This window comes from Emys orbicularis, chromosome 23 (assembly GCF_028017835.1).
Source record: "Emys orbicularis isolate rEmyOrb1 chromosome 23, rEmyOrb1.hap1, whole genome shotgun sequence".
Classification (NCBI taxonomy): Eukaryota; Metazoa; Chordata; order Testudines; family Emydidae; genus Emys; species Emys orbicularis.
The window spans coordinates 9,554,585-9,570,557 of NC_088705.1; the positions used below are offsets into that span (position 1 = coordinate 9,554,585).

General features: G+C 49.5%; 1 protein-coding gene across 1 annotated transcript in view; it reads left to right on the forward strand.

The window, feature by feature from the left end:
* The window catches only part of LDLRAP1 (low density lipoprotein receptor adaptor protein 1), a 40,981-nt gene that overhangs the window by 22,388 nt on the left and 2,620 nt on the right, over positions 1–15,973 (forward strand). The window contains exons 4-8 of the mRNA XM_065421702.1: positions 2,528–2,642; positions 7,258–7,330; positions 8,678–8,761; positions 11,304–11,431; positions 14,377–14,411. Coding sequence (XP_065277774.1) covers positions 2,528–2,642; positions 7,258–7,330; positions 8,678–8,761; positions 11,304–11,431; positions 14,377–14,411 — 435 coding nt within the window. The remainder of the gene's footprint in view (positions 1–2,527; positions 2,643–7,257; positions 7,331–8,677; positions 8,762–11,303; positions 11,432–14,376; positions 14,412–15,973) is intronic.

The following is a 15,973-nucleotide window of genomic DNA, read 5'->3' on the forward strand; positions in this document are numbered from 1 at the left end:
CCCATACTTGCCTACTGTGGGGTTCTTGCACCTTCTTCTGAGCATCTGGTGTGGCCACAGTCAGACTGGGTACTAGAGTAGATGGATCCAGGTATGATCCAGTCTGATGACTCCTGTGTTCCATGCCTCCTTCCATCCTCCCCTGTCTTGGAGTATTGTTGTACGTCTCCTCCCTCCGGCCCATACTGAAATACAGGGTAGTGGCATTTTGCATTGCCTAGTGGTCAGTTCATAGGAGGCCTTTGGATCACTGAGGGTCTGGACAAAGACCATTGACCTTCCTTGCTCTACACAGTCAACTGGATAAACATGGTCATGTTAAAACGCATGAGAGTGGAGTTCCTTCTGCAATCTTCTCTCCCCATAAACCCCCTCACAATTAAAAGTTAACAGCTGCAGACCTGGCATCCAATTCTGCTCTCTTAATCACTCCAGATTAATCCTGGTCTAATGAAATCAGTGGAACTATGCTACGGGGGAGGGCAAGAAGTGGGAAAACAAGTGAGTGCAGACCTGAGGTCTGAATAGTTAGCTGCTGCTTTGAATTCAGCTTGGACACTTGAACAGAGAACGGTGAAGCTGTCCCTTCCGGTCCATGTTTATACAAAGGTATGCTCTGAGTTGACTGAAGTCTGTGTGTCTTAAGGCAGCTGACAACATCAGAGGCAGTTCTGTAAAACAATACCACTTTGGTTGAAGGAATAACTTTCCCTAAAGGAGGGAGGGTTGATGTGCATGAATTTAATTTTCTCTTGCAAGCTTTCTTTTATTGCCCAAAGTAATTTCTTCCCCCGTGTGCCGGGTCATGCTTGAACCGACAGCTGTGGTCTCTGGAGCACTCCCCCTCAAACCTGTAACTTTTATCAGGCAAACTCAGACGTCACTGGCAGAAACTGTAATCTCTTCACGACTCGGCTCAGGCAGGATCCTAACGGACTCGCTGCAGCTTAAAACGCAGCCCCGGTGACGCTGTAGGTGGTGTTCAGACTCGCCCCTTTGTGTGTGGTGAGTTGCCTTCCAGTTACAAAACCGATTAACTTCAGAGGCTGGTGTGAATGACCCTGCCGTGCCATTGAAAACGAATGATGATTGTACATGGAGGTAAACAGTGGGGGTTGCTATGAGGCAGGGTGTGTGTGTGTGTGTGTGTGAGAGAGACACACGCATCCAGGAGGTTTTGCTGCAGTTTTCAGAAAGGCCAACCTGGCTGCTTTGAAAGCAAATGACGGAGGGGAATAAACCTGAAGTGCCTCATACAAAGTATGACGCCGCTCGGCAAGGCAAAATGTAGGCCAGTCAGCAAAAGTAACCTGATGCACAAAAAGAAACTAAATGAAAGTGTAAATAAATCTTGACTGTGGCTTTTTAAGTCTGTCTGGGAAATGAGATGCACTTGCCCCTTCCTAGGGGACAGTCGTGCGAGCAAGGGCTGAATGGAGAATCTGGTGCTGTGAGAAGATTAACTACGGGGCCCCCCTTTCTTCCTCTAATCCTCTTCAGGGTTTTCTTAGAACCTGTCTTGTGGGGAGGTCACATCCTCAGTGGCCTGCTAGATTAAATCACTGACAGTTGTATGTGCCCCTTGCATTGCATTTCAGTGACTCAGCTGCCACGTGTCGCAGTGACACTCACTGACGTAAAACGGGAGTAGCCGATCCCTGTGTGAATATCCGCACAGAGGGACGGGGGGCGGGCAGGGTAGTGGTGGGAAGGAAACTCTCAGAATTCTGAGGATCCTGCCCCCACACTCTACACAGGCGCATTTCTAGTCTGCTAACCTGGCCAATGCCTGGTCAAAGGGCACCCTGCTTGCTGGCCAAACCCTTGTTCAGAAATGCAAAGCGCTGCCTGCCTGGCTCAGGGGAAAGCAGCCCCTCAGAGGGAATGTCCCTCAAACCGCAGGCTGAGTGAATTCCCCATGGCCCACTGAGTTCAAGGATGCCTGCAGCTGCTAGAGCAGATCTCCTGGAGTTTGAGGCTCATCCTTTCGGACAGACTTTCCTGGTCCCCGACATCTGCTTCTCTCTCTGACTGAAGCACACACAGGGGAGCTTCCGGAGTAATTTGTGATGCTGGAACAACTCGGGCTCTCTCCTTGCTGGAAGAGAATATCCATGAGATTGTCCTCGCCGCAAAGTGTCTCTTGCCCAGCTCAAAAACTAGCACATCACAAAACCCAGGCAAAGAGTTTCCTTCCCTTGACCAAAGGTAAAGGCTCCTGTTCAGAGGCTGTAACCCCACCAAAGGCATCATTCGGTGTGTGGCTCTGCTCCCCTTCCGTCCCGCTTTGCTGCCTCCACAGTTGTGGTTCTGAAGCCTAAAATGGGGCTTGTCTTCATTCAGGCCAAGAGTTTCCCCCAATCTCCAACTGGGGGCTCTTAGAACGTGGTGGTATTCATGTTCCCTCTGTGTCTGCCATGCTGAATCTGACCTTCAGCCTGCTAGGTCTGAGTTCAGTGCGCGAGCTGGTGCCCTGCCCACCCTGCTATAAGCCAAGTGTCTAACTGTCCCTCGCTCTGACTTTCAGGATCTCTTATTGCACCGCAGACAAGAGCCACGATAAAGTGTTTGCCTACATTGCTCAGAGCCAGCACAACGAGAACCTGGAGTGTCACGCTTTCCTCTGCCCCAAACGGAAACTGGTCAGTAGAAAGGAGGGCGCGGGTCCGTACGGCTGTTACCAGAGCGGTGGGCAGGGTTCAGTGCTTCGTAAGCTCCTCGGGGCAGGGACCTTGCTTACTGATCTAAGGGCCTGATCCGGCAAACTGCTCTGCCTGCAGGTATTGGCGTCCCTGTGCTCGCAGACATGGCTCGGGGCTGTCGGCCGCACTGTGTCTCTGGAAGCACGGTACAGCCCGAGCATGTTGTAGGATGTAGTGAGGCTAAATCAACCTGCATACGTGCTGAGGGGAGGGGCAGATCTAATCTGTTATGTCGCTTTTGTGCTGATGTTGGGAGGAACTTTTAAATTCCTTGCTGGGTTTGACTCTGAGGTGCTGGGAACCCACAACTTCTTCTGTTTCTTATGGGAGCGCCAGGATCTCAGCTAGTCTGACCACTAGGCTGCAGGCCCCATGAGGTGAGGCCCCATCCCCCTTTCTCAGAAGTGAGAGTCCCCTATTAGAGGCAAAATGCAGAGTAAAGAATGACAGTTGAGCCTGGAAATTTACTTGAAGGCCCTGATCCCATAAATACTTCAATGTGCTTAGAGTTCAGCACATGTTTAGCCTGACTGAAGTCAATGGGACTTAGTCGCATGCTTAAAGATAAGCAGAATTGAAGCTTCTAATAATCAGGCCGGGTGGGAAGGGGGCCTTTATCTTAAAGGGAGGAGAAGAGTAGCATTTGCTACACTGTCGCCAACCCCTCCTGCCTGCCGAAATTCTCCTGGCACTTCCTCGCTTAATGAAATGCCAGGCAGCATCATTTCTGAATTGTCCCTAGTTCCCCATGGCTGCAGTAAGACTGTAGGCGTGTTTGGTGAGGCTACCATTGCAGCCAGAATACTGGATTCTTCCATGGGTGGGAAAGAATTTTAAAAAGGAGAGTGGCCAGGCAGCACAAAGCATTTGTGTGTGTTCGTTCCCTGCTTCTGCTTCACCTCAACTTTCCCCCCTGCTTTGTGGCTCACTTTTTAAGATATCTCTCTCTCTCACTATCGAAGCCCGTGATACGTTTGTTAATATACTTGATGGCAAATTTAGCACCATCACGCTGTAAGTGACGCACAGCGTGAAACACGAGATGGTAACACTTACTAAGGAGAATCGTCAGAGCTGGGGAATAACCGGCCGCTTTTGTTCTGAGCAGAGTGATTGGGTTTTTTTTGTTTGGTTTCTCTGCCCCCCCTTCCCCCTCCGGCTCAATGTATCGCATAAGGTGGGAGCTCTTCTGAGCTGGGACAGTGTGGGCTAAGGCCCAGCACTTAAGAGTTGGCAAGGGAGAGAAATGGGTCACTGGGCATAAGCTGTGAGTGGGTGTAGAGAGCGATTAGATCTCCTCCACTCACACAATGGGGAGGGAGGGACTGATGCGCCAGAGAGACCTTGCGATGGAGATGTGGGTGAGTCGAGGGGGGCTGGGCTTAAAGTGTGTGTGCTAGGAAACGGGGGGTGTCCTCCTCTGCCTGCTCTAGTAGGATGGGGGGACCAGACCTATGCATACCCCAGACACAGAGCAGCAGAAGCCCCTTTCTGTGGAGGAACCCATGCAGGGGCTGGAAGTGCTCATCCCCTGCACACTGGAACTCAGCTTCACGGGGGGAGCCGGGATGTGATCTAGGCAGGGAGCTGTAGCTCTAAATGACACCCTGCCTGCTTCATGCCCTTATTTCTGCCATTCCCATCCTTTTCCCCCAAATCGGGAGCGTAATCAGAACAGAGGCTGCAGCAACAACTGTTCTCACATCATGGGGGAGTCGGGGTAGGTTTCCTCATCCCAGCTCCTATGGCATTGCCCCTGCAGCAAGCGCCTTTCAGTCAGGCTGGGGCAGAGAAGAGAGAAACTTTGCCCCCAGCAACGTGGGCCAGACCCCCGCTCCAAACACCCCCTGCCTCTCCAGGCATGAATGGCAGTGTTAATATTCCGTCCCTTTCCTCCACCTCTGTGGGGGAGCGGGGAACGTAATGGAAGCAACCAGTTTTCTCCTGGCTGCAAAGCACAGCCCCGTCTTTGCGCTGCCAAGATAAGAGACTCTCTGCAAATTAAAATTTAAATCTCTCCAGTGCTAAAAGAATTATCTCTTTGGTACATCAGCTCAATACATCTTCCTCAAAATAAAAAAAAGTTCTCCCAGGCCTTTTGTGGTGGAAAGTAGAATCTTTGTCCACACATAAAATGCGTGAACGCCATGCTGATAAAAGGTAAACTGATACTGCGATACCAGAGCCTGGCATCTAAGACTCTAACACAGGGTTCGGTATGTATAGCTACCCGGCTCTGGCATATAATTAGTCCATATTTTTAGTTCATGGGCAATTCTCAACGGTAGCTGGGTCTATTAAACTTGATTCAGATGTGACAGCTTAAATTGTAAACAGCTGTGGGGAGTTTCATACTTAATTACCATATTTAAGTTTTTGCCATAAAGCATTCACGCTTCCATCAAAGATGTAAATAGCTCAGACATTCAAATGAGATCCTCTACTTTGTGAGGTTTAATTGGCAGAGATGGGTTTTGTGTGTTTTGATTTTTCCCTTTTCAAAAGCCCATGGCTCTTGGAACTTATTTCTCAATTAAACTTTTTTTCTCCGCTTTCCCCAAACCCTGGAGGAGGGGGAAGTGCCGTGTCTTGGAAGCCGGATTTATTTTGCATGCGACTCTAAACGCAAACTTATAAACCAGCAGCCATCTAAAAAGTGCCTGCTTCAGCCTCGTGATGTGCTACTGCATGTAAAATCTTCAATGAACTCAATCTTTAATGACCCCGGCATCCCACCTCGCTCCCTCGCCACGCTAGTAAGCCTTGCTATAGCTCAAAGGGCTGGTCTGAGTGGGGGGTTTTATACGGCTCTGTCCGTCTAGAAACGTACAGTTGAATGGGTGTGGATGCAGTTACAGGCAGTGTGTGGCTGTTTCTGTAAACTCAGGAGAAATAAGCTACATTGAGGCCTGGGCTACGCTAGCGGGGGGTTGAACTAAGATACGCAACTTCAGCTACGCTATTCGTGTAGAAGTCGAAGTATCTTAGTTCGACTTACCTGGCCGTCCTCACGGTGGCGAGTCGACCGCCGCGGCTCCCCCGTCGACTCCGCTTACTCTTCCTGCTGAGGTGGAGTACGGGCGTCGATTCGGGGATCGATTTAGCGCGTCTAGACGAGACGTGCTAAATCGATCCCCGCTACATCGAAGACTACCCGCCAATCCGGCGGGTAGTGTAGATGTACCCCGAGACTCTTTTACTATAGAAGTGAGTCCACACGAGGACAATTACTACACTGTGTGGAAGTGGAGAAAGAAACCCGCTTAATTACAGTGGTACAAAAAATGTGTGGCCTAGAGGGCCAAACTTGCTGCTGGTGCAAGTGGGTGTAACAGTCCCCTGCAGATAGGAAAGGCTCCCATTGACTTCACTGAGAGCTGGGTGCCTAAACTGTGCCTTTGAAAGCTTCCCTGTATCTCTCTGTGCTAATTAACAGTCAGCTCTTACTCTGTCATTAAGAGCTGAAACTGATTGTGGGGACACCAGCTTTCATTCCCCAACTATCTAGTGCTTTTTCTTACAGCATCTTGTTACTTGAGATTGTTCCAACTTGAACGGGGAGGAGGGGAAGGAATTGGTGATGGGCTATAGCTCACTAACCTGCCACTGCCAGTCCAGCCCTACATCTGTAGTGAAAGTCATTACGGGCCATTCAGCATCTTAACCGAAACGAGTGGATGGCACGCAGTCCAGCCACCAACACCTGCCATCGCTGGCACCTTTCTTGGCAGTCAGATGGCCCCTGAAATTTGAGGAGGGGTGTCCCATGCTTAGGCACTCGTCCAGGATTTGAAAGAACCAAGTTTGATTCCTTGCTCTGCCACAGGCTTCCTGCATGATCTTGTGCAAGTCACTTAGCTGCTCTTAGGTATATCTCCATATAATAATAATATCTCCTAGAACTGGAAGAGACCTTGAAAGGTCATCAAGTCCAGTCCCCTGGCTTCACAGCAGGACCAAGTACCATCTCTGACAGATTTTTGCCCCAGATCCCTAAATGGCCCCCTCAAGGATTGAACTCACAACCCTGGGTTTAGCAGGCCAATGCTCAAATCACTGAGCTATCCCTCCCCCCCGGTACCTCAGTTTCCCCCATCTGTACAATGGGGATAATAGCACTTCCCTGCCTCGCAGGGGTGTGGTGAGGCGAGGCGCTCAGATACTACTTGCATGCTCCCGTCACTGTATCTTGGAGGATTAATAGTAGTCATCCCACCTGGTCGGGATTGAGGCACAGGGGAGGGGCCAGTATGCAAGGCGCTTTGTGTGCATTGAGGCTAGAGGGGTCTTTAGCCTCCGGAGCTGTCAGCGTGACACCTTCCCTTCTCTCTGAAAATAATTGTTTTCTTAGGTGTAACACGCCTTCAGCCAGCTCTGTTCAGCAGCGTCCTATGGCGAGCAGAGACTCCTTGCTGCTATCAATGTTTGATTACCTCTTTCTAAAGGGGTGTAGGACTCATAAGCTCCAGGTTCACATCTATCAGCAAAACCGCCAAATGATTTAAATCTAGGGGAGAAACTGCCTACTAATGTACTGTATAACTGTGTCTTTCAGGCCCAGGCAGTTACCCTAACTGTAGCTCAAGCGTTCAAAGTAGCGTTTGAGTTCTGGCAAGCATCCAAGGAAGGTGAGTGTGTCTCTCTCCGTGTCTTGCCATATAGCCAAGGAAATAATTTGGGTTTATTATCCTTTCAAGTGATCTTTTAAAGTATGCGCTGAAAAAAAGTGGGGGGGCGTTGAGGAGCGTTCTGGCTGCGCTGCTAACATAACTGCAGGTTTCTTGTGCCTCTGACGGCAGGGTCTAGAGTCTGCAATCAGCGGCTGACACATCCTACGGAGTCCTGCTAGTTGTAAATTTGTCTCTGCCTGTTGCTTTCACCATAGGTGGGCAATGAAATACAGAGTGCCTAACAAGCTGTAAAGTAACTAGATATTCTTTCCAAGTCAGCCTGACACCTGTGTCCCTCTTCCCCCCCCCCCCCCCCCCCATGCCAGGGTGCAAAAGAGAATTTGATATTAAGGGGCTGGGGCTGTTCTTCGCCATCCCACCCAATAGGTGCTGAGCACCATCGCGCCCAATGTAATAAAGCTGGGGTGCTCACATCTGAAAACCAAACCTACGGGGGCAGAATCTGTGCTGTGCCGCTGAGAAAGGGCACCTGGGAGGACTGTGGGTCTGTGCCACCAGGATTCTAGGCTGCTGTAGGGGCTGGTACATCCCTTGGCATGTAAGTTGGAGTATTACTCTTCTTCCCCCCCCCCCCCCAAAAAAAAAATCTATAGCTCTAAGCCCTACACTACTTCAGGGCCACTTGTGTCAGCCCTACGCATCTCCTGCACTGGGGAAATACCCTCACTCATGCATCCCTTCCACTTTCATCTCCTATACCGCCCTTATATGCCACCAGAGAGGCACGTAGGGCCTGGAGAAGAGGGAGGAACTGGCCCCAAGTGTTTTGGGTGGTGCTGGGTCTTCTGGAGAGTGAGTGGAACATAAGGGTCTCCTGAGGACGTGACTCAGAAAACATTTGCCTCGAGTCCATGAAGCCCTTGATGCAGGTGGTCACAAAAGTCGGCTGGAAATGGAAGAAAAATCGTGCCCTAATTTGTGACCAAAAAGTCAAATGCAAAACTTCTCACAGGGCAGGAATTTCCAGAAAAACTGCATTTGGGGAGAACCAGGATCTCAAGACTCCCTGCCTGGAAGGCTTTTGTCAATTTCATTTTTTCTGCTTGCAGGTGTGTCTTCTAGACAGTCAGTCCAGGAGCCCTCAGTAAATCCCCTCCCCCTGGAAAATCAAACTTTTTGTGGCAAAACTTCAATTTTCGCCAAACAAATACTTGGACAGAAAATGCCCTGGTGGGAAAGCTCCCGACCAGCTCTTATGATCACTACATACCATGTTTCCGTTAGTGAAATGCACTTCAGGAAATCCAGTGCCTACAGACAGTGAGGGAGTCTTTCTTCTTACAGAGAAAGAAAAGAGGGAAAAGTCCATCTCTGAGGGAGAAGGTGCAAGTGGCCCAAACTCAGAAGATCCTGCCTGCCTTAAAGCATGTAAGTGATGAACAAAAGAACACCCTGTTAGCTTTCAGGGATCTAAAGACCTCTGAGCAGCGACTGGGTTTTTTCATCTGGATTCGACCGAGTCACCTGGCAGAAATGTTTGCTTGGCACTAGTCTCCACAACTTTTGTGTCAGTGGTGCAGATTTGTTATTGGCCAACCACCTATGAAGAGAACCATTCTCAGTCATGGCTTCTGCTGCAGCCTCTTCTCTAAATGTCCTCTGTTGAAGCAGGGGGATACAGGCAGGCAGGGCTGCTCACTGACTGGCAGACAGTCCACCTAAAACAAGGTGTCAAACCAAGAAATGTCAGGCCTGCACCAGTTTGGTGCAGCTTTTACAATCGCATACTCTCTCTGCATCTATCTTCAGGGAGAATATGAATACAATGCTAGGGTGTCCCCCCTCCATCTCTTCTCCCCTCCCCCCCCCCCCCCCCCCGGAAGTGACACACAATTGCTTCACCTGATGGCTGTGGAAAATAGTAAATGCTACTGCATTCTGGGCATGTGCCGCCAAAGTGAGCCCAAGAACTACATCCGGCTTCCCTGAAGGCGGGAGCAATGAACAGGAAAGGAAGAAGTAGCTGAGACGCTGAAGAGAAAGAGGTCTGCATATTGCCTGTGTACAAGAAACAGAATGGAAAGGGTCAAAATCTATGGAGGTTGAGGAGTGCTACAAGTTGATTTGTGGCTCAGTAGCATGGATCAGTAGTAAAAAAGAATAGAGAGAGAATAATCCTAGCAGAACATTACAAGCTAGGATAGTGGACATCCAAAGGAAGAGTGAGCGGCTGACGATAGCAGTGAGTAGAGACTAAAACTTTAATGTTTTATGTTTAATGTTATGACGACGGAGGAGGAGGAATTCCAGCTAGCTAGTGGTTTCTTGCTTATCCGTAGGTCCAGCTAATTAATGCAACTCTCAGTGGACATGGGGGAGACCCCAGGGGCTAAAACAGTTGTTGTCAAGTACGATGCTTTGGAACCAGACATGCATCTGGTGAGATCATCTTCATTAGCCAGAGTCCATGGCCTGATTGTTGCCAATACATACTTTGTAAAAAGGGAGGCGCGCTTCATTACATAGAGTTGCTACTTCCTGCCAAGAAGAGATTTAACAAACGGAGGAGACTATGAAGTGATTCCGGGAGAGCGGATTATGTTGCTTGTAATGGACTTCGGGGTGGAAAGGGTAGTGGGGTGGGGGGATGGGCAAAAGATGAGTTGTGGGACAAAACAATGAAGTGGTGGAGGCTTGCAGACAAGACTACAACCAAACGGACCATGATCACATCAGCGAGGCTGGGGGGAGAAGAGGAGGGTGGCCAAATGAAAGGAGGGAAACTTCTTGGCAAGTAGACATGGTGATGGTCAACTGTGTGCAGGAGGAAAAGTTTTTAAGTGATGGCAGAAAGTAAGAAGGCTAGAACGCTATGAGGAATGGAAGCTGGCAAAGGAAAAGGCAAAACAGTTGTGGTTGGCTTAATTGCATTGCAGAGGGCATGAAAGTTTTCACAGCCCTGAGCAATGTAATTAAGATGACCTAACTCAGGTGTAGGCCAGCCCTGAGACTGCAAGCAGCCTGAATCTCTAGCTTGGAGAGGTGTGAACTGCCCCATGCATCTCAATGAGGTGTTAACTCTGAAACATAAAATGAGACCCTTGCCAGCTAGCAAACTGACTAACTTGAGCAGCAAACATTCAGTTAATGTGACAGTTTAAGACGGGAAAAAAACAAACACGCACCTACCCTTTGCCTGGTTACCAAAACCTCCCCCAATAGTCCTATGATGCAAATGTACACTTGAATGATGTGTGTGGTATTAAACTGAATGCGGGAATGGGCTGCAATAACATTAATATCAAAAGAACCTAGGGGACAAAGTGCAGTCTGCTATTCCCACTTCATATTTAATGCAATAACTCCATTTTCAAACGGATGCTTAAGCAAAGCCGCTGCAGGTCTTCCAGTCTGCTTTACCACCTAATCCAGGGTGTCCTGCGGTAAAAATGAGGCTCCTGGCTTTTTTTTTTTTTTTTTGCAGAGGGGCTTTGATAATGCAATGCTTAGCCCAGTAATCATTCTGTACTCCTAGCGTAGCATAGATCAAGACTGTGGTGGCAGTGTGGTCCATTGGGCAAGGCTCTGTACTGGGAAATCAATGGCTGGGTTCTGTTCCCTGCTGTGTGACCCTGGGGAAATCACTTAACTCGTCTGGGCCTCTTTCCCTTCCCACTCTCCTGTCTACTTGGACCTTAAGATTTTTACAGTCCCTGCCCAGATGTTTGTACAGTGCCTAGCACTATCCTCCAACCTCCCACATCGGGGCCAGAAGGACTCTTTGCCTGTTAACGTAAAGCAAATAAGTGGTGGCAGCCTAGCCTAGTAGGAAGGTATACATATTCCTCTTTTTGGGGTGGGGAGGGCAGGGAAGGAGAACGGCAAAACTCTTCGTTGTAGAAGCTGGAGGGGAAGAACCCCTCTGTGACCTGTTTTTTTCCAGGTAACCTTTTTTGCTCTGTTCACACAGCAGTTGCCACAGGGAACCTGTTGGACTTCGAAGATGCTGCCAAATCTCCCCTGCCTGTCAGCACGAATGCCGCACACGTAGATGAGTTGGGTCCAGACTGCTCATCTGAGAATAACAACATAGTCTGGGTAAGCGTACTGGGGGCGCTAGCTGTTCCTGCTGAAAAGAGGGAGGAATGTGATGCTGGGGGTAGGTGAAGCTTCATTTTCTGTTGGTCACGACATCCTCCATTGGGGCTGGGGGGTTGTCTTCATTCTGGGCCTACCTCTTAACCAAAGCCTTAGCAATCGGGAGTAGAACTTCCAGACTACTCGGCCATTCATGCTGGGATTTTCAAAGGTGTCCAATCAAGTTTGCTTCCAGTGGGAGCCTGGAGTTTGATTTGGGTGCCGAATTCCTCCTTCGGCTCCTGTTGACTGCCAAGACCTGGGACTTTCAGAAGAGCTTGTAAACTTTTTCACAAACCCACATTTCAGATGCTTGGGCACTTCTTTATGTGCTTTATCACATACGTGGATGTCTAGTTTTCAGATAGAGGCACCAGTCTGTAGCTGCTATGCATGCTGATGTGGGTTACGCCAGTATTCTAGCCATGCAGTCTATTGTTTGACTTGTCAAGTCCTGACTAGTCTGAGACCCACTATCTCAAACTACCTCTGTCTCCCACTGCAGTAGTTGAGATCTGCTGAATTGTGGAGCAGTGATGGGGCCTCTTTAGCCAAGGGGCTTAGCTTCCAGAGACTGCCTGTCTGAACCCAAGTGTTGTGATACTCTTAATTAGGCCTGAAGATCACCTGTTCATCTCAACAGCTTTAATATCACAGTAGGTCCTGGAGAGATCTTAGCCAACCTCCTCCTTTTGCATAACTCTCAATAGCATCAAGGTCATCAGAGCCCCAAAGCTTAATAGATTGAATCAAGTTGTCCATTGAAAGGTCATTTCAACCCTAATCTTTCAATTAAAACAACCCCCCCGCCCACCCTGTCCCAGCCTCCATTCAGTAATATTCAAATACTGTTCATGGGCAGCCTCCAAAGAGGAGAGATTTGAAAAGGAAGCACACCAGCAGTTCTTCAAGAAACACTGCCCCGAAGCTCTTTAAATATAATTTTCTCGTCACAAAGTTCCAGATGAAATATGTGCTTAGTAGGTCCTTTGCCGAAAGCATCCTGCTGAGCTGGGTCTGCTGTATCTGCTGCACTTTGCACCTCGTGAGCTTGAAATGGTGAGTGCAATCAGCCAGTCCTAAAATCTAAGGAGCGATCCGTTTTTTGTTTCCAGCGCTGGGGAAAGCGTCTGCGTGCAAAGAGCGAACCGATGCTTTCAGCCAGAACAACCTTGCATTGAGGGAACAAAAGTAGGCTCTTGTGAGAAGCACATGCTGGAATCTCGGCATCTGAACTTGGAACAAAGTGGCCGCTCTCAGGGTGAAACTCACCCCTGCACAGAGGAGACAGTGCAAGGATTAGGCTTGTTTTGAGGGCTTAAGCTGTGCGGAGCCTTGGGCTGTCCCTCCCTGCAGCAGTGAATTTTTACCTAGCAGCAGTGGAGAAATTTTAAAGCGGCAGTACACAAATAAAAAGGCATTCCTTTTCCAACAAAATCCACTGCAGAAAATCATCAGGAGGTCTTGGGAAGGGGATGAGGCAATAGCAGTACCTGGCACTGCACAGCTTTCTGCTACCTGAAGTTAACTTGGGTGGGGGGTGCCAGTTGTGTGGATGCTTAATTTTGGAAGGCTTGGAACAGGGAGGGTGATTCCACTGGGCTTTGGATCAGGCCTCACTGGTCCAGGGAGGGGATTGCTGCTGGTGGGGAGGGGGAGGAGAGACGCTGGAAATGGATGTGGGTGGTGGTGATGGAACAGCATCCCTCAAGCTGGTAGGTCCTTGCTCTTTGCAAAAAACCTGCAGCGCTGTGTCTCAGTCCCTGATAGCCAGTGTTGCTCTAGGCCAGGGGCGGGCAAACTTTTTGGCCTGAGGGCCGCATCGGGTTTTGTAAATTGTATGGAGGGCCGGTTAGGAGAGAGGGTCATGGCCTGGCCCCCACCTCCTATCTGCCCTCCCCTCCTCCCCTCGGGACTCCTGCCTCATCCAACCCCCCCTGTTCCCTGATGGGCCCCTCTGGGACCCCTGCCCCATACACCCACACACACACTCCCTGTCCCCTAACTGCCCCCGGACCCCCACTGCCCCATCCAACCCCTCCTCTCATTCCTGATGGGGGGGGCCCCCCCCGGGACCCCTGCCCCATCCAACCACCCCTTCTCGCTGTCCCCAGAACCCCTGCCCCTGACTGCCTGCGGCTGCCACATCCAACCCCCCCTCCTTCCTGACTTCCCCCAACCACCATCCACACCCCCGCCCCCTGACAACCACCCCGAACTCCCCTGCCCTCTATCCAACCCCCCCCCCCCCGCTCCCTGCCCCCTTACCGCGTGTGCTGCCTGGAGCACCGGTGGCTGGCGGTGCTTTTTTTTTATTTATTTATTTATTTATTTATTTTTAAATGGAGATATCCCATCTCCTAGAACTGGAAGGGACCTTGAAAGGTCATCGAGTCCAGCCCCCTGCCTTCACTAGCAGGACCAAGTACTGATTTTGCCCCAGATCCCCAAGTGGCCCCCTCAAGGATTGAACTCACAACCCTGGGTTTAGCAGGCCAATGCTCAAACCACTGAGCTATCCCTCCCCGCCCGGCTGGAGCCGGGCCACGCTGCCGCTGCCACCACACTGCCGCTGCCACCACGCAGCACAGAGACCGGGTCAGGCCGGGCTCTGCAGCTGCACTGCCCCAGGAGCTCACAGCCCCACCACCCAGAGCATTGCGCCGGCGGCACGGCGAGCGAGCTGATGCTGCGGGGGAGGGGCCGGGGGCGAGCCTCCGGGCCAGGAGCTTGGGGGCCGGGCAGGGTGGTCCCGCGGGCCGGATGTGGCCCACGGACCGTAGCTTGCCCACCCCTGGTCTAGGCGCTTGATGATGCTGTACCTACGCCAAAGGAAAGTTGAGCCAGCTCTTTAAATACACTTGCACGCTAGCTTACCAACTACCTCTCTTTCTCTCTTAATAAAGGAAATGGATGATGGGCTCGAGGAGGCATTTTCAAGGTAATTCTAATAACTCTTAATAAGTTTATGGCACTAGGGACCAACCCAAGAGACTTGACTACGACTAGTTCTAATAATGCTTCTAATCTAATCCGCTCCTATGATCTGACCTGGGGAGCAACCCAGCCAGTGCTTCAGCTCTTAATTGAAAGATAGACTTGGAGGCTGGCTGATAGTCAAAATATTTGACTCTCCTTTTAAGGATGGAGATAGGGGTGTGTGTGATGGGGGGAATCTAATTCCCCAAACATAGCGTGGTGATAGTGTCTCCTCTTACTGGAAGGGATATGCATTCAGCTGGCAGTGTCTAGTCCCCATGCTAGCAGGAGAGACCTTGGTCTGATCTTCTTGCACTTTCCTGCCCCTCCCCCATGTTAGTGTAACACTAAAATAGTATTTACACTGCCATTCCCCAGATGAACTGCAAACTTGTAATCAAGGGGTAAGACGCTCTAACTGATCTAGTTCATCACCTAACCAAGGGGTTATCTATGTTCGAAGCCTTGTATTGCTGTAACAAAAGCAACTTGGTGACCATGCAAATCCCTAATATCTACCTGTTTAAACCATACTTACAGTGGTTAAGGTTAGTTCCGCTTATAGCGCAAAAAAAGTGAGTATACTAGGCTTAAGGTGGAAGGCTCGCTTTCCTTACCTTCGGTGTTCATTGTGGAAAGAGAAGTTGCAAATCATTCCGAAATCATTAAAGGGATGCTGTCAACTTAAATCCTACTTCAAACCAGTTTCCTCACCTATGTTACTAAAGAACATGTTGGACTACTTAAAACTGAACTTTAATAATCAAATTTTACTAATCACTATCTCCCCTCCCTCCCTCCCCCACCCCCAGTTTGGACATTGAATTGTCAGTTTCACTATCCGTGTCACAATGGTTAGGCTGCAAATGCGGCAGGAGCACATTTATTAATCTGTTCCCAATGGAATTTAGCAAATTGTGAAAAATTCTTTCCGTTGGTCTTTCTTTTAAAAGTATCATTACGGTTTGGGTTTGGCTTTTGTTGTGGTTTTTAAATATATATATATATATATATATATAATGCATGCATGCATACCTCTACCCCGATATAACGCTGTCCTCGGGAGCCAAAAAATCTTACCGCATTATAGGTGAAACCGCGTTATATCAAACTTGCTTTGATCCGCCGGAGTGCACAGCCTTCCCCCCCCCCCCCCCCCCCGGGAGCACTGCTTTACTGCGTTCTATCCGAATTTATGTTATATCGGGTCGCGTTATATCGGGGTAGAGGTGTGTGTGTGTGTGTGTAATATTTGGGGTCAAATTTGAGTTGGTAGTCTAAGATCTATTATATGAACTCCAAATATCTTTTGTGCATGGGAGAGTTGGCACTGAAGTATTAGGCTTGTACGTATGGAATTTAGTAATATAACTACAAAAAGGTGGGGCTTTAACTTTCATAAACATCTACAGTGCCCTGGGATGAAAGATCCTGTTAAAAATGACCCTACCGGCAGGCCACCATTACCATTTCAGATCTGAGCACAGCCTCAAAATACTGTGGTAGTTTTTGTTTTTTTTTTCC